Source organism: Crocodylus siamensis, chromosome 7, assembly GCF_052110815.1.
Source record: "Crocodylus siamensis isolate JL-2025a chromosome 7, ASM5211081v1, whole genome shotgun sequence".
In the NCBI taxonomy this organism is placed as follows: domain Eukaryota; kingdom Metazoa; phylum Chordata; order Crocodylia; family Crocodylidae; genus Crocodylus; species Crocodylus siamensis.
The window spans coordinates 79,954,229-79,971,039 of record NC_143401.1 but is presented as its reverse complement, the minus strand read 5'-3'; the positions used below and the strand labels follow the sequence as shown (position 1 = coordinate 79,971,039).

At 46.2% G+C, this 16,811-nt stretch overlaps 1 protein-coding gene across 1 annotated transcript; it reads right to left on the bottom strand.

Annotated features, from left to right (window-relative positions):
* Positions 1–1,258: 1,258 nt before the first annotated feature.
* On the bottom strand, positions 1,259–15,183 carry EEF1AKMT2 (EEF1A lysine methyltransferase 2). Its single transcript, XM_090058188.1, has 6 exons — positions 15,089–15,183; positions 13,397–13,462; positions 12,681–12,795; positions 4,549–4,656; positions 2,524–2,740; positions 1,259–1,729 (listed from the first exon to the last, which is right to left on the bottom strand). Exons 1-6 carry the CDS (start codon positions 15,181–15,183, stop codon positions 1,632–1,634), a joined length of 699 nt encoding a protein of 232 aa, XP_089914314.1. The 3' UTR covers positions 1,259–1,631.
* Positions 15,184–16,811: the final 1,628 nt, after the last annotated feature.

The window sequence follows — 16,811 nt, the reverse complement described above, 5'->3', positions numbered from 1 at the left end:
AATCAAAACCAAACCCAGACCTTCATTAAGGCTTATGACAATCTCCCCAAATACTTACTAGATACTAACATGTCTAAGCGATGAACTGATGACTGGCAACTCTTAGCTGCAGTTGTCATCCTAACTACTACTAGAATATAGTAAACAGTATTGATGAGTAACTCAGGTGGTATAAAATGATCACAACTAGCTTTATGTTGGGCAAGTATACAAGTCTGGTTACACAAAGAATGAATTTGGATCCAAATTCTTGTTGGGCCATTCTGTGGGACAACCAGCACAACTTCACTGTGCAAAGAGATGCAGATTTTGACCTTCAATACTTGGGGCACAGTTCAGCAAGCTGGGGATGAAGGATCTCCTTCTTGTTTTGAATCCTTATCTCCCTACAGAGTGGGAGTGTGGAAACAGGACAGTGGAATGGAAGATTCCCTTCCCTTTGCCTTGAAGATCCCCTGGACCTAACCAACCTGCTTAGGCTGAAACCAGAAAAAGCATTTCCCTAATGGGTAAACATGACCTTTCTTTATGAAAATGAAACAGATTGCCCAATAAGGGTTCTTGGATGTTTGAAATGTCATGTTTACTGCCATCTGAAAATGTGTGTCAAAATGCACAAGGGAAGATGAATATTACTTTTCTTCTTCTCCAGGCAACCACATCAATACTCCATAAATATGAAATAATAAAAGAGGAAATGAAGGTTGAGAAGGAAAATAATAAAAATCATCAGCTGTAGGGTATTATGCTTGAGATTCTGCTGGTCTCATCATGAGTCTTCCACAACCAAAATCAACCTTATAAAATTAACTAGAGAACCAGATGTTCCTTATTGGCTCTTCATAATACAGTAATATATAATAAATATTAAAATATATAAGAGTATATGCTACTGAACAGCTTTAACAGCAAATAATTTCTGTACATATTTTACTGGATCCCTGCTAGTGATTTGTAATAGCATGCAAATATTAGACAGCTAGGTGCTTTAAAAGCACCTACAATTGGCCTTCAGTGGAAACAGGTAGGCTAACTCTGAGCACTTATGAACATCCCTTGCTAGAATACTCTGGGTAGCTAGTGAGACAATCTTATATTCATTGCTCCTTTTCCTTAACTAAATGTGGATTCTGGATAATGCTGTAAACTTTCCTGTTTCTTTCTCTGAAAGTAAATAATTAAATATTGACATTTCGTTTTCAAAATGCACATTCCCTAGTATATCACACAACCTGGAAATAAGACTTTCTGCCTCACACTGGATTTACAGTTTGAGTTTATTCTAAACTGCTGGTTATCAAAATAAAATTAAACAGGAAAAAATGTTTACAGTTCAAATACAAACAAATTACTTGGGCACAGGCAACTTTCATTGAAACAAGTGAGCCTATAACAAAGGCAGAATTTCTCCTAAAAATATTACAATTTTGCATAACTTGTCCATAATATTTTACAGTCCATTACAATTGAACATTAACTGTTCACCGTGCACACTAACTGTATATTTGGTGAGCATTTATTTATACAGATGTATACGGTGGTTTTTTTTCTTTCTTCCTTGCTGTCAGATTTACTTTAACGTTCAGACTTTTCTTTTCGCAGTGAATCTAATTTGTCAAAGATGGATGGCGTCATTTTTTTCTTTGGAAAACCAAGGATGTTACACTGTTTCCAATTTTCCCGCCGAAACAGAACTTGGGTGTTGGCAGCTCTTCCAGAAAGTCAAATCCTGCCAGACAGAAATGAAAATACTTTCATTAAAAGTGAGTTGTATGTATTAAATTGAAAAACCCTTTGCAAACAGCTGTTAGTTCATCTGGAAACAGAGCATGTTAGTTACTCTGAAAATTTACAGAACTATATTCTTCTTGTATTGCTTCTTTATCCAGCTGAAAGTCCGCTCTGGATAATAAAATCTTAGCTAGCTGGATCATGCAGATTAATGGCAAAAAAGATTATGATAACTTGCCAGTAATTCTAGTTCTCCAGGAGAAGTGGTTATATTAGAGCCATACTCCTAGATTTCAAACTTCAAGCATGAAATTCAAAATCGGACCAACAAAAATATTCAAACTTGTGCAGAGATTCACTGAGCATGTGACATGTGGGTGTGGTTGCAGCGTCAGTCTCTAGTTACCCGGTAATTCGTAACTACAAATAGGTACGAATGTTTGAAACTCTGCCGGGCAGTTAAGTAGAGGGTTCTGACGAGGCTCAGACGTAATGATGATAAATATCTTCCCCAAAGTAATTTCTCAGATTCTTGTTCTGAGACTTGCAGTTTAAGAGCAAGGGTTTTGTTATAACTACATCAGCACTGAAAAATATAGGAGACCATAATTCTCCCACCGTGCCTCCAAAAGGAAAGCAATAGTGAGAATGAAACTGAGGCATAATCTAGCCCATTTACTGTTGAGTTGTCTGATCCTCACCTGCCTTATCATCAACAATAGGGCATTAACATTTACTCACCAGATCCTTAAAGAAGCACCAGCTGGCAGATGCTTCTGTTCAACCACTTACCTTCTCTGAACTCATTTAGCAGTTCCTCTTTGGTCCAATTACAAGATGTTATGAGGAAAAAGCCTTCTGGATTCAATACCCTGCAGAGCGATTCCACATACTGCTTCCTCTTTACAGCCGCATTATCAGGATTGAGGCTTATGGCATCAAAGGTTCCTTTGTCAATACAGATCTGAAATCCTAATAGCTCAGCTGAAGGAGTCAGAAAATCGTTTACCTAAATCAAAAGTGTACTTCTATGAAAACGTCTCTTTGGGAGGTGCCAAGTCTTCCTTTAACATGAAACAATACAAAACTGGCAGCAGCTAGGTATGCTTGTGAAGTGGCCATCCAATGGCTTTCCTTAATAATGATGCCTTATCAATTTGTTTCTATGTATTACGTACAAATGCAGCTACCTACTTACCCATCTCAAGTAAGCATATGGCTCCCATTATCCTAGTATCTGAGAACCTCACAATTTTGAATGTGCTTGATCGCTGCTCTATTATTCCTGACCACGCTTGTATTGTACTAGAAGCCTTGGCTGTGGACCAAGGACTCAGTGTGCTGGGTACTGTACAAATGCATAACAAGAGATGGCGTCTAACAGGAAGTGTTCACAACCTAAGTGTAAGGAAAGCGGTAACATATGGAGAGAACAAATAAAAGATTAATGCTGTTCAGCATTAAAACCAGGGGTCTCAGTCCACCAGCTGCCCAGCTACTGAGGTTTTTATAATGAAGAATATAATTTTCTATCATATACTTGAAATTCAAAATGCCTAATCTAGACTACAGAACTGACCCTTTAAGTCTAGGGCCAGCTTTTCTGGGAAGTGGGTTGAAACCCTCTCACCCCAGATCTCCCTTTGGAAGGCTATTGTTCAAAAGGTGGACACCGTCATCACCAGCTAGTTATCGATAAATTGCAGTTAACTGCAGCTACTCAAGTCACAGTCAGATTTACCAATTTTCATGGGAGGGTCACAGCATGAAGAGCAAATTCCATGAACATTTCCTGGATCTGCTCTGGTGGCCCTGCCCCTTGGTACTGATTGGTGGAGAGGCCCCAGGTGGGAGGAGGGAAGAGGGGGCAGCCACCATCTTGTCTGCTGGCTGCCCTTTGTGTAGCTCCACCCCTTGGTGCTGATTGGCAGGGAAGCCCTTGGAAAGGGAGGAGGGACAAGGGGGAGGCAGCCATCTTTTCTGCTCTCCTTCATGCTGCCCTGACAGCTGGTGCCTTCTCCTCCTGGGCAGGCCACAGCAGCAATGAGGACTGCTGCCTCCCACTGGGGAGCCAGCATTTTATTTTTAAGTTGGGGGGTGGGGGGGAGTTTGTTTGTTTTTCTGTTTTTGCGGATTTAAGGATAATCCTGGATTTCTCAGTTTCCACAAAATGCATGAAACCACAAGTTAAGCAGACCCCTAGTTGTCAAGTGAGAGGGACCAGGGGTGCTAAGCTTTATACTGTACTTAGCAGTGTCAGGGAGATTTGTGTGCTTCGAGGGCAACTAAGGCAATCTTCATGCATTCCCCAACTCTGACATGACTCACGACAGAGTGTAGGTGGGAATTAAGCACCAGGGTGTTCAAAAATTGGATGGCTTGTGAGCGTGCATAGAAGCTGAAGCCTGTGACTCAGCAATCCTTTAAAACCAAAATAGAGCTACCTAAAGGGTTTTACAGCTGCTAGAGCGAAGTTAATTTAAATCACTTTTCCTAACATAGGCATCTAAATCCCATTTAGGTGTCTACAAGAATTATTTGGACCCAGTTACTAGCAATTCCCCTGCTGCAGGCATGAAATTCTTGTTTCCCTTAATGAAAGTGTACAAGTTCCCACTAACTAAAATACCTTCTTGTAAGTATGAGCGTGTTAACAAGCTATTGGTTAGAGTCCTCCCAAGTATGCAGAAACTCCGGTGAATTTCAAAAGAGCTAATTACTGTATTAAAATGAATACATAGGAATAGCAAGTAGCTCAATTAATCTCTGGCACAACTACTTTGTGTTTTCTTGGCTATAATTTCTCTCAATGCTTACCTGCAATTTAATGTTGGGCAATCCTTGTTCTTCTATTATCTCTTCAGAAAGAGTTATTGCAGAAGGAGAATAATCAATTCCAGTGAGATTAGTGTAACCGGATTTTGCCTACAGAGTAGAGAATTGTAATCAGCATGCTAGCAAAAGATCCTTGTGCAATAGGCCTGCTCCCTCTGTTCATTTTTATTACAAAAAGACCCCTTTATTGCTGTTATCACTGCAGAACAAAAAAACGGTATAAATGAGCTAAACTGATTGTATTCTGCCTTGTACATCCACAGAATTGTTTATTAAAGGCTAGCTTCTTCCAATAAGTGAAGAACTGAGCAGGACTATGAAAGGTAATGCCCTGGTGAAGTTATACATCTTCTAAGCAACACCAAAATGAACCTGGAAAACAGGAATTATGGTACAACACAAGAACATAAGCCAGCAGCAGATAACCCCAAGGAAGGAGTAAATCCTCCATGATGGACATCTATAATGACATATCAACAGGAAAGGTGCTTCTTACAAGCCAACCAAATGTTGAGGTTAAATGCTGAAGCATGAGGCTGAAATTCCTAGCCATTATTTTTATCCTACCTTGTGTAAACACCTATCTTCCTATTGTTCAAATTAAGATCTAGCCTTATTTGAATGCTGCCAAGGCTTTTTTTTCAACAATATTTGCCAGACTTCCATAAGCCAATGGTGCACTGTGTCAAAAGGTATCCAGACAGCGACTTGGGTTGGATTCTGTATTGAGTAATGAGCCAATGCAGACAGCTGAACATTCAGGTGATGATGTGTTAACAGCAATCTGCTTGCTGTGTCCTGCAGCAGCTGCAGTCTTTTCAGTGTCTGGTTTCCTCCCTAGATAGAGTTTCCTTAATAGAGTCTGAATGTCACATGTGTGGATCTGTCTGACTGGGTCTGAACTGGTTGGGGAAAGGAGGCAATCTTCTAGCCAACTACATGTAGAAGTGGGGGTGTGACTGATTTTGGTTTCGGCAATGTGCATTCAAAATGCCAATGGGATGTCCAGGTTGCACGCTGACCTCTTCTGAAAACGGATTCCCTTTACAGTAGAGGGTGCTACAAAGATAAACTTTTCAAAGCACTTCCCCTGGCAACATAATATCGAGAAATATGCAAGTTCAGCTTTAGCCAGAGGCTTTTAATACAGGCATTAATTTCAGCTATACAGGGAGAGTTCTGATGAAGAGCTGTATATTGCTGAGGCTTCTCCCCATCCTATCTCCCTGGAGCTCCCAGTGCATTGATGTAGATACTGGCTACTGTCAGAGAGGAGACTGAGCCTTGTGTGACTTGAGCTGAAGGAGATACAAGAATAGTTCCAGTTCTAAGAAAGGTCCCAAAAGGACTTAGTCACTTCTGGGGAGATTTGCTTATGAATACAGTTTTTGGAGCCAAGATAGAAGCATTTGATCAACGACACTGAATGCATCGCATTCCAATGGAATGAGTGCAGATTAACTACCTTTGTTCGGGCAGGAAAAGGTGGAACTATCAACTGTCTCTCTGCACAAGTTAGCGCAGGAGTTTGCGCAGGAGGGCCCGAGGCCCTGCCCGTGAGTCCCCCAGAGCATTCAGTCTCAGCCATAGCCAGCCCACCAGCAGCATGACACGGATGGTCCCCTTGGGCTCTGCGGCCCCCCCCGCCAGCACCTCAGAGACGGCCACCCAGACGGAGCCCCTGGTTCCGGGCTTCACGCAGGCAGAGCCTTTGGCTGTGGGGGCTGCCTGTCCCTTTTTCAAGCTCTGGGGCCCGGGAGCATGGCCACCTCCCCTTGTGGGGTCTGCTCCCTACTGGGGTCTCTGGCGCGCCAGCTGGAGGAGCTCCAGGCTGCAGTCCAGAGACTGTGTGCCATCGGGGACTGTGAGCAGGAGATAGACTCCTACCGCCAGGCCCTTCTCCCCCGGGAGGTGGAGGGTAGACCACGGTCTCCCACCAGGATAAGGGAGAACCTGGGGACCTCCCTGACTGTCCAGCCACGGGGTTGGACCATGGTGATCAAGGACCCCGGGGCCCATTGCACCAAGGCCCCTGCCCCACTGGAGCTTTGCAACAGGTATGAGCCTCTTGCAGCCACAGCAGAGCCTGCTGAGTTGCCAGCTCCCACAGGCAACACAGAGGACACTGTAGCTACCGTCCCCACTCTCCCCAAGACCAAACACACAGTGTTTGTTGTGGGAGACTCCATCCTGAGGGGGACTGAGGGGGCAATCTGATGCCCCGACCCCTTAGCCCAGGAAGTTTGCTGCTTCCCGGAGGCCTGCATCCGTGACATTGCAGAGAAGATCCCTAAACTCCTCCAGCCCACAGACAGCTATCCCATGCTCCTCATCCATGTGGGCACCAATGACACAGCTCAGAGTGCTCCTAGCTGGGTCATGAGGCGCTCCAGGGATTTGGGAGCGGGACTAAAGGGTCTGGGGGCACAGGTGGTGTTCTTGTCGATCCTCCCAGTCTCGGGCTATGGGCTGAGGAGGATCCAGGTAGTCAACCAAAGACTGCGGCTCTGGTGTCATCGGGAAGGCTTTGGCTTCCATGACCACAGTCTGCTCTTTGGCGAGAGAGGCAGCGAGGTGCTGGGAAGAGATGGCCTCCACCTCTCTCCCCTGGGGAGGAGGCTCTTCTCAGCTAGACTGGCTGACCTGCTCCACTGGGCTTTAAACTAAGCCCGGCGGGGGATGAGGGGACCACTGCCACTGCTGACCCAATGAGTGGCCCTTTGAAAGCCAGCAGGCCAAGGCACATAAGGGATCCCACCCCAGCCCCGGCCCTGGAACAAAATGTAGGCAAGGCAAGAGCCCCTAAGGGGACACTTGCGTGTCTATACGTAAATGCCAGGAGCCTGGGGAATAAACAGGAGGAACTTGTTCTCCTCCTAAATGCAAATAACTATGATGTCAGCGGGATAACAGAGACCTGGTGAGACTCCACCCGTGACTGGACCATGGGTATAGACGGCTATACCCTGTACAGGAGGGATCGAGTGGACAAAAGGGGCAGGGGCGTAGCTCTGTATGTCAAGAAAAGCTACATGTCCCTGCAAGCTGACATTGGCACCCACGGTGGATGACTTGAGACCCTCTGGGTTAAAATCCATGGGGAACACGGCACAGGGGATACTATGGTGGGGGTCTACTACAGAGCCAGGACCTCGACCAGGAGTTCACCAGGGAATTGACTGAGGCTGCACAATCCCAGTGTATGGTTGTCATGGGAGACTTTAACTACCCAGACATCTCATGGGAGGAGCGCTCGGTCAAATCCAAGCAGTCGCAAAGCTTTCTCTCACGTGTGGACGACCTCTATATCTGATGCAGGAAGTCTACGGGCCGACAAGAGGTGAAGCGCTGCTCGACCTTGTACTGGCAACTGGGGATGACCTAACTGGCAACCTAACAATCGAAGGGAAGCTGGGTGACAGTGACCATGAACTGATCACCTTCACCATCTGCCATAAAGCTGGCAAGTCAGTCAGTTGTACAGAAGTCCTCGACTTCCGGAAAGCTGACTTTGACAAGCTAAAGAGGCTTGTCAGAGACGCCCTAAAAGGCCACAACCCAATGGAGAGGGGAGTTCAGGATGAGTGGTTGCTCCTCAGGCACGGTGCTAGCGGGTGTAGCACTGCCAAGCCTGTAAGTATGCTGAGTGTTCTTCCTATCGAGGTGGAGCACCTTGCACTTCTCTGCATTGAAGGCCATCCAGTGTTGGTCGGCCCACCTTGAGAGTGTGTCCAAGTCGGCCTGTACCCCCAGCCTGTCCTGTGGTGTAATGGCCCTCCCCTATAATTTGGTATCGTCCGTGAACTTAGCCAGTTCACATCTGACTCCCAAATCATAGAATCACAGAATCACTGAGTCGGGAGGGACCCAGACAGATCATCTACTCCAACCCCTGCCATAGGCAGGAAGGAGCACTGCGGGTGGCAGGGGTCATAAGACCCCAGCCAGGTGCCTATCCAGTCTCCTCTTGAAGATTTCCAGGGAAGGTGAGAGCGCCACCTCTCTGGGAAGCCTATTCCAGGCTCTGGCCACCCTTACCGTGAAGTAGTTCTTCCTTATATCTAACCTAAACCTATCCTCCCTCAGCTTGTGGCCATTGTTCCTGGTGACTCCAAGGGGGGCCCTGGTGAACAGACTTTCCCCAAGTCCCTGCTGGTGGCTCCTGATAAAGTTGTAGGCAGCCACAAGATCCTCCCTCAGTCTCCTCTTGCGGAGACTGAAGAGATTCAGGTCCCTTAGCCTCTCCTCATAGGGCTGGCCCCGGAGGCCCCCAACCATACGAGTGGCCTCCTCTGGACCCTCTCCAGGTTGAAGTGCGGCACCCAGAACTGGACACAGTACTCCAGCTGCAGCCTGACCAGCGCCGCATAGAGGGGGAGCAAGACCTCTCTGGACCTGTTAGTGATGCCCCTGTTGATGCATGACAGGGTGCGGTTGGCTCTGCCTATTGCTTCGTCGCATAATCAATCCTGACTCCAAGATCCCGCTCTGCCTCTGTGCTAATCTATAACCATAATGCTGGTTCCCTCTCCCCAGGTGCAGCACTCTGCACTTATCCTTGTTGAACCGCATCCTGTTCAGATCCGCCTACTTCTCTAACCTATCCAGGTCTACCTGGATGCGGTCCCTACCTGCCGGTGTATTCACTTTACCCCCCAGCTTGGTGTCATCAGCGAACTTGAACAGGGTGCTCTCCACACCCTCATCCAGGTCACTAATGAAGATACTGAAGAGCACTGGCCCAAGGACGAAGCCCTGGGGGACTCCACTGCCCACACCCTCCCAGATCGACATCAACCCGTCCACCACCACCCTCTGGGTGCGTCCCTGGAGCCAGTTTGCCACCCATGTGACTGTGCATTCATCAATGCCGCAGTCCCTCAGCTTGCCCACCAGAATTGGGTGGGACACTGTGTCAAAGACCTTCTGGAAGTCCAAGAAGACGACATTGACTTCCTCCTTCCCATCTAAGCTCTTTGTTACCTGGTCACAGAAAGAGACCAGATTAGTCAGGCAGGATCAGCCTGGCATGAACCCATGTTGGTTACCTCTCAACATCACTTCCCCTGCAGGGCTCTCACAAATATGGCCATTGATCATTTTTTCAAAGACCTTCCCCAGGATAGAAGTGAGGCTGACTAGCCTGTAGTTGCCAGGCTCTTCCTTCCTCCCCTTCTTCAAAATAGGGACCACACTGGCCCTTTTCCAGTCCTCAGGGAGTTGGCCTGAGCACCAGGAGTCCTCAAACAGCCGTGCCAATGGCTCCACAATGACACCAGCCAATTCCCTCAGCACCCGTGGATGAAGGTCATCTGGGCCCGCCGACTTGGACACATCTAAGCCCTCCAGGTAATCCTTAACTAGGTCTGAACTAACAGTCGGGGGACTCGCATCCTTCCTGGGCCTCTTTACGCTATCACCCAAGAGCACTATCTAGATCACTGATGAAAATGTTAGAGTACTGGCCTGAGTACCAAGCCCTGAGGGACTCCACTGGTAACCCTGCTCCACGTTGATTTGCTCCCTTCAACTAGTACTCTTTCAGTCCAACCCTGTAGTCTGTTGCCTAGCCATCGGACCATATGATGATCAAGGCCACAGTTCCCCAGATTAACCATGAGGACATCATGGGGAACTAGATCAAAGGCCTTCTTGAAGTCCAGATAAATGATGTCCACATCATCTCCCTTATCCAGGGCACATGTTACCTGGTCATAGAAGGAGATGAGGTTGATCAGGCAAGACCTGCCAGTCACAAAGCCATGTCGGCTGGCATTCAGAAGCTTGCCTTCTGTTAGTTTGGCATCTATGGATCCCTTGACAATTTTCTCCAGGATTTTTCCAGGGACAGACATCAGACTGATTGGTCTATAGTTCCCTGGGTAATCCCTCCTCCCTTTCTTGTAGATAGGGATCACATTGGCTCTTTTCCAGTCATCTGGGACCTTGCCTGAGTGCCACAGGTTTTCAAATATCCCTGCCAAGGGGAATGTCTGCCAGCTCTTTAAAGACCCTTGGGTGTATTCTGTCTGGGTCCACGGACTTGTGAATGTCTAGTTTCTCAAGGTGTTCCCTCACCTGATCCATATCAATTTTTGGGCCCATCACCCGCTCCCAAATTGGTTTGTGCCATTCCTGGCCATTCTTGAAGTGCCGCTCTTGAAGTGTGTATAGCAGTCCTAGTCTTGTACCTGCAGTTGATACCTTGACTTGAGGTGGGCATTGGATCTGTAAGTACTGTAATGGTCACCCACAAGTGGTGGAGCTGCTTATGGTACATTGGGAGACAGCACTCTCTGTACTTGACTTCATTTGTAGGATTACCTACTTTTGTCTGTTGGATTTCTGCCTTCTTTATATACAGCCTGCCAATAGGAACTAATGCCCAAGGCCAAAATTAACTGTTAATCCTTCTTTAATGGTTCTTCCATTCCAGTTCCACAAATCCACACTTATCACAGGAGTTATGATGCTATTCCATTCCATCTTTTCTTTCTTTGGTAGCCAAATAAATACCCTGTACAACCACCTTCCACTGTTTTACCCTAGATACTGAACATCAGTTTGACTCTTTCAAGGTGCAGAAAGAAGCAACAATTATTGCCCAATCTGGCCCCCAAGAGCACTTTATATTCATGACCAAATACAAGTGCATGGCTGCAGACAGCTTTAAAAGGGCCCAATCCCACGATAATCTGAAACCTCATGAGGATTTAGATGTAGATGCTCCAAACACAGCACCTTCATTAACGACTGTCTGCGCATGCTGGGAGCCAGGCTGGACAGAAACTTCCTTTCAGCTAGGAAGGAAACTCAGCCCAAATTGCTGAATCCCCAAACCACTGGGACCCAACAGCAAACATCTGTTGGGTCCGGGGGACTGCTGTAACTTACAGAGCTTCCTGAGAAGTGCTATGAGTTACAGCAGGGAGCTGCACTTCTGTCTGTGTCTTCAGCTCTTCAGTTTCTGTGCAACCACCAGATCTCAGCTTCAAATGTATACTTTTATTACTGTTGGTGATGCACAATCCAAAAAAAAATCCCAAATTTATTTTTGGATCCTACAGAAAAAAACACTAAGTGGGGAAAAATAATTCTTTTAGTTATAAACTGAACAAATCTGAGACACTACAAACTATCCCATTTTTACTGTCATTTTCAGAAGAGAACTGCTCTTGAACAAAATTTCTTACACATGTGACCGCAGTATTTTGGAGCACATTATCACAAAAAGCATCTCTTATTCTGTACCTACAGAGTTTTAAAAGGAACCTACTTTTTTCACAAGCTACTATTTTTCCTAATACAGAAAAAAACTATTTTTATATTTGTAAGGGACATCAGGTGTCAGATTTAAGGATGATATAATACTCAAGTATAGCCAACTCTTGTGGCTAACTCTACGTGCAGTGGAAGCTTAAAATGAACATTTCCAATGACTTAGATGAAGCAATTTTTAACTCTGTGTATTTTTTTTTGTTGATCTGTGAGCTCAGTCTAATCCTACAGTAAGGCTATGGCAGTGATTCTCAGCCAGGATACTAGGCCTTTTGAAAGTTGCTACTAGGTGTGAGGTGAGAAGTAAAGTGATAAGCAAAGTGTGAGGAGATAAGTCCAGGCTCATGATTGTCCCTGGCCTGACTGCTGCTTTGCCCCCAATACCCAGCCCCTCTACAAGGAGATAAGCATTGTTATAAATTTAGTTTTTGAAATGGGGTCATTCAATTCACAAATGCTATAGAGAAGTGCCTTGAGTCGAAGAAGGTTGAGAACCACTGAACTATGTCAAAACACTTAATCAAAAACATGAAAAGAAACACAAAGCAACTCTGAAACAAGATTACTAATCTTCATGTCCTGCTGTGCCACTCCTGAGGTAACAACATGTCAGACCTTTAAACATCCATGGTATTAGGTTTCTACCTCAAGCAAAATAAATGCAAGGTGCATGTTATATTTGGGGGTATATGTGAGAAAATATAGTAGTTGGGTTATCTTTTTAGTTCCAGTGTGATTTGGTATTTGCAAAGATTCTCCTGTTTTTTAGGAAATGTATATGTTTTGCCCTTCACTTTGATTCTGTACCAAAAGCACAATTTTCAAAAAATACCAACCAATTCAACCAGCAAAATGCCATTTCCAGTTCCAATGTCAAGCACAGAACTGTCCAGGGGGATCTTTTGTTTTTTCATCCATCTGATTAAACGAACCATGCTTTCTTCTCCAAACCTACAAGAAATAGAGGCTCAGGTTCTCAAGATAACACAGATCCATGACTAACAGAGCAACTCTGTGTCTCTCTGTCCCACACGCTGGGGCATTGGTAATGCACCTGTCACTCCATTACCTAGGCAACAATCTACATAGATCATATTCCAAGTTTTAAGTGAACCAAAAAGCCTTAAACCCAGCTGGATTACCAGTACTAGAAGCTGAGGTTCTCACTATGTACTCATGGGAGGTAAAATAAGGATAACACTGGAAGCTTGCACGCTGTCTACGTAATTCTGAGCCCCTGAGGATAAAAATGCATGTCCTCAGGCATGTGAACACTAGTCCGTTAGTAAATCAGACGATATTTGCCAGCTTGCTTTTCACACAACAGTTGTCAGAGAGAACCTAACAATTTCTAGTTACACTAGATCTGGGACTGTCAGGAATTGGTGCCTTCAAGGTAAAAAAAACTTCCCATCACGTTACCCACAGCCAGAGTTACCTGGGGACCCAGCAGACTTATAATGCTTTAGAAAAAAGAAAAAAATTACTATGTAACTTTCAAAAGAAGGGAACATAAAAACGTTTACTGACAGCTACTTTTTTTTTTTTTTACCAAATCTCTCCAATATCTCCATTTTCTTGAAAATGTTGCAGTTCTCTTTCATACGCAGCATCCCAGCTAGAGAAGAAAGAGAAAAGAATACTAAAATTAACAGACATCCCTGGTCTAAATCATTCCTAACTGTGGCCTGTGGTTTGCACGCAGCCTGCAAGGAGTTAATACGTGGCCCTCAGACTCCCAACCAGCTGCTACTGCTATCTACATAGCTCTGGCTGCAGCAACTGTACAGCAGAGAAGCCCACAGCCAGGTAGCTGAAGGTGACGCCTCATTGTGCTGCATGCAGTGTTGGGGTGAGCATGTGGGAGGGGAGAAAGCGCTATGCTTATGTAGTGTGCAGCTGGGGGGGCCTGTGGCTCCAGTAGCATGCAGTCCCAACTGGCATGGCCTATGGTGGGTATGGCCTCTGGCCTCTTAGAAGCTGGACATCCCTGATCTAGACAGAAGATCAGGGGCAAATTGTAGGTGGGAAGATCACATACACATAAGGCAACCTGAAAGGCCAAATTTCGTAGCTGCAGCTAAAGAGTGTTGGAGTAAGAGCACGCTTTTCTGCTCCTTGAATACTGGAGATACTCTGCCTACTCAGCCAGTCCTCTAATGTAAACCAGGCTGCAATAACGTAATGCTAGAACATGCATGGAACCATCTTTAAATCCCATTTCCTACACCAGCATCTGGGATTAGAGAAGGAATATGGAAGCTGCTATGGTGATTGTTTGCCATCCAAGAGAGACTTTTCAGCAGCTGGTTCCACTGGGTAGAAGTGTCTCAGGCATATCCAAGATGTACATCTTTCAGGGTGCATATTCTCTTAAGCACTTTAACACCACAGCAGATCAATCAGGTTATAAAGGAGCAGGTGTGCACCACACTCGGCAACATTCTTTGTCTGACACCCTGTTACTCTCAAAAGGTGTGAAGTTCTTCCCTAACCGTGAAAACATTGGGGGAAAATCAGAGAAATTTACTGGTAACCTGCCAAAGACTGCACACACAGGCTTTATGATCACTCATGTCAGAGCTCATTAACTTCTCCATGGTGTTCCCCCACTCAGAGCACTTTTTGTACCTTACAAAAGTGGATCTGGAGCTCTTTGTTGATAACACTGGGTAATCAAATGAGGAACAACGAATAGGTGCAGGCTAATAATGAGCCAGTGCATTTGTGGCTAACCTCTTTAATCTTTCTAACTCTCACTGATGTCAAGATCTTCCAACCAAAGCCAGCTTAGCTCATGCTTCAGTTTTTTGTCTTTTAAGATGGGCTGCCCTGGCACTCCAGGATTATAAAACCAGTCCAGAACCACAGATGTCTCAGGTTTTCATTGCATCGCATTTTTCATGGACACTGCATCTCAACTTTGGGTATACTTTTAATTCAGCAGGTCCTGAGAAATCCCAGCAGGCTAACAATGTGCTCTGGGGTGTCACCATTATATTTCCCCAGTGAACTTGACCTTGGCGCCCTTTGCTGGCCCATCTCTCTCCCTGCAAAGAAAAGTCAGCAACAACACAGGAGCTGCAGGGAAGCCCCTGGCTGAGCCCAGGAGAGGTTCAGGGGACCACCACCCTCTGCCCAGTCCACACCCGCCTCCTGGGCCGGGGAGCTGGGCAGGACAGGGGCAAGCGCTGCCCTGCACCCCCACGGCGGTAGGGGGCGCCGCTCCCCGCCCCCGACTCACTGCTCCTTGGTCCCCAGGACAGAGGGGCCGAACGCGTCCTCCCCGCTCCCCATCCCTGCAAAACCACGTGGGACCCGGAAGTGCCGGCGCACCATAGAGTACCGCAGAGAGCGTTGGGCGGCTGCCGCTCTAAGCTGCATGGAGGACTTGGGCTCTGTGGTGGAGGTGGTGCGGGGCAACCGCTGCCCTGCCCTACCCTACCCTGCTGTGTGCTTACACCCTTGGCACAAACGTCAGGCTGGTCTGTTGCAACCGGGAGAAAGAGGCTGTTTATTTGGGGGAGATGCCTTCTAATCTCTGCAGCTCCTTTGCAAGAGACTGGAATGATTGTGGGGCCCACTGCTGCTATCCCCTCCCCCCCCCAGGGGCTATTGCAGCCAAGCCCCAGCGCCACCTAGGCTGCATCTCTCGCTCGCATATGGCAGAATGAGTGCAGCTCGTCAGACTTGCAGGGCAGCCTTATTCTTGTCCTGAAAATACACCTGCCATTGCTACCCAGGATGTCAAAATTTCGTCTCACATTGTCTTGAATCAGCTGCTGGCCTCGTGGAGGCGTTCCTGCCTGAAGGCCAATGTGGCTTCTGCTGCAGCAGTTCAACCATTGATGCGTTTGCACTAAAGAAGCTGCTGGAAACATGCAGAGAATAACACAGAAGCAATAGGAAAAAATAGAGTAACGTTAAAAAAAAAAAGCAACACAGATAAAATGTATCTTCTCTGAACCAAGAGTTCTAGAGTTTTGCATTTCTTTTTGTCTCAGACCAACATGGCTATTCCTGAGAGTAACGCAGAGCATCTTGTGTGTTGTTCATAGATATAGCCAAAGCATTTGACTCTGTCTCTCAAACTGTATTGTCGGACTTGGATGACCAGAACAAATTGTCTTCTTGATTGTTGGCTTTCACAACGGAAGGAGCTTAGTTTGCAGGGCTCAAACCTCCCCTTTGACACCTGGTACCAGACAGGGCTGCCAAATGCTGACTTTTGTCCTTTCAACACATTTCTTATATTTTTCCTCTGTGATGCCTTTGACACTGTCCCAGTATAACTTAGATCGCAAGCCATTCTTCCTTAGCAGATTACAGTCAAGGCTCAGGACACGGGCTGCAGTGGTTCTCCTGCTTTACCTGTGGCAGGTTAGGGTGTTAGGTTTGTGCTGTGTCCGAATTGGCAGTAGTTTTACATAGAGGTTAGATTATGCATTGTATAGGATGGTTTGGATAGGGATGATCCTGCCTCAGCCAGGGGGTTGGACTAGACGCACTCTGAAGGTCGCTTCCAGCCAATTCTCTATGAGTCTGTAGACGGCAGTGATTTATAACTTGCTGTTTGCTGCTGGTTTTGTGGCTGAGAGTCAGCCCAAGTTGAAGCAAACAGTCACTGCCCTAGGGTCTCAGCCTGGGTCCTATAGGTCAGTCATGAAAAAACTGGTTATGTGCAATGTGGAGCCCTCAGGTATCCAGTGGTCACTTAGACTGAGCAATGCAATAAAGAAAACCTATCTAGGAAATGTGGTGGCTGCAGATGGATCACTTGATTCAGAGATATGGGGGAAGATGGTAAGTGTTTCTGGCAATTTTCCCATCTTGAGGTCTTGTGTGGGAAAGACGGGCTCTAGATGCCAACAAAGGTCTCAGTCTGTGAAGTGATGGTGCTCCTCCGCTTCCTGTATGGTTACGATACTTCAAACCCACATCAGGTCATTGGAGAGCTTTTCTTTGAG

Excerpts from the sequence above, each read along its gene's own strand:
- EEF1AKMT2 (XM_090058188.1), bottom strand. The coding sequence starts at position 15,183 with ATGGTGCGCCGGCACTTCCGGGTCCCACGTGGTTTTGCAGGGATGGGG. Across the intron at positions 13,463-15,088 it reads GTCCTGGGGACCAAGGAGCA|CTGGGATGCTGCGTATGAAA; the intron begins GTGAGTCGGGGG and ends TTTCTTCTCTAG. Across the intron at positions 1,730-2,523 it reads GCTAAATGAGTTCAGAGAAG|GATTTGACTTTCTGGAAGAG; the intron begins GTAAGTGGTTGA and ends TCTGTCTGGCAG.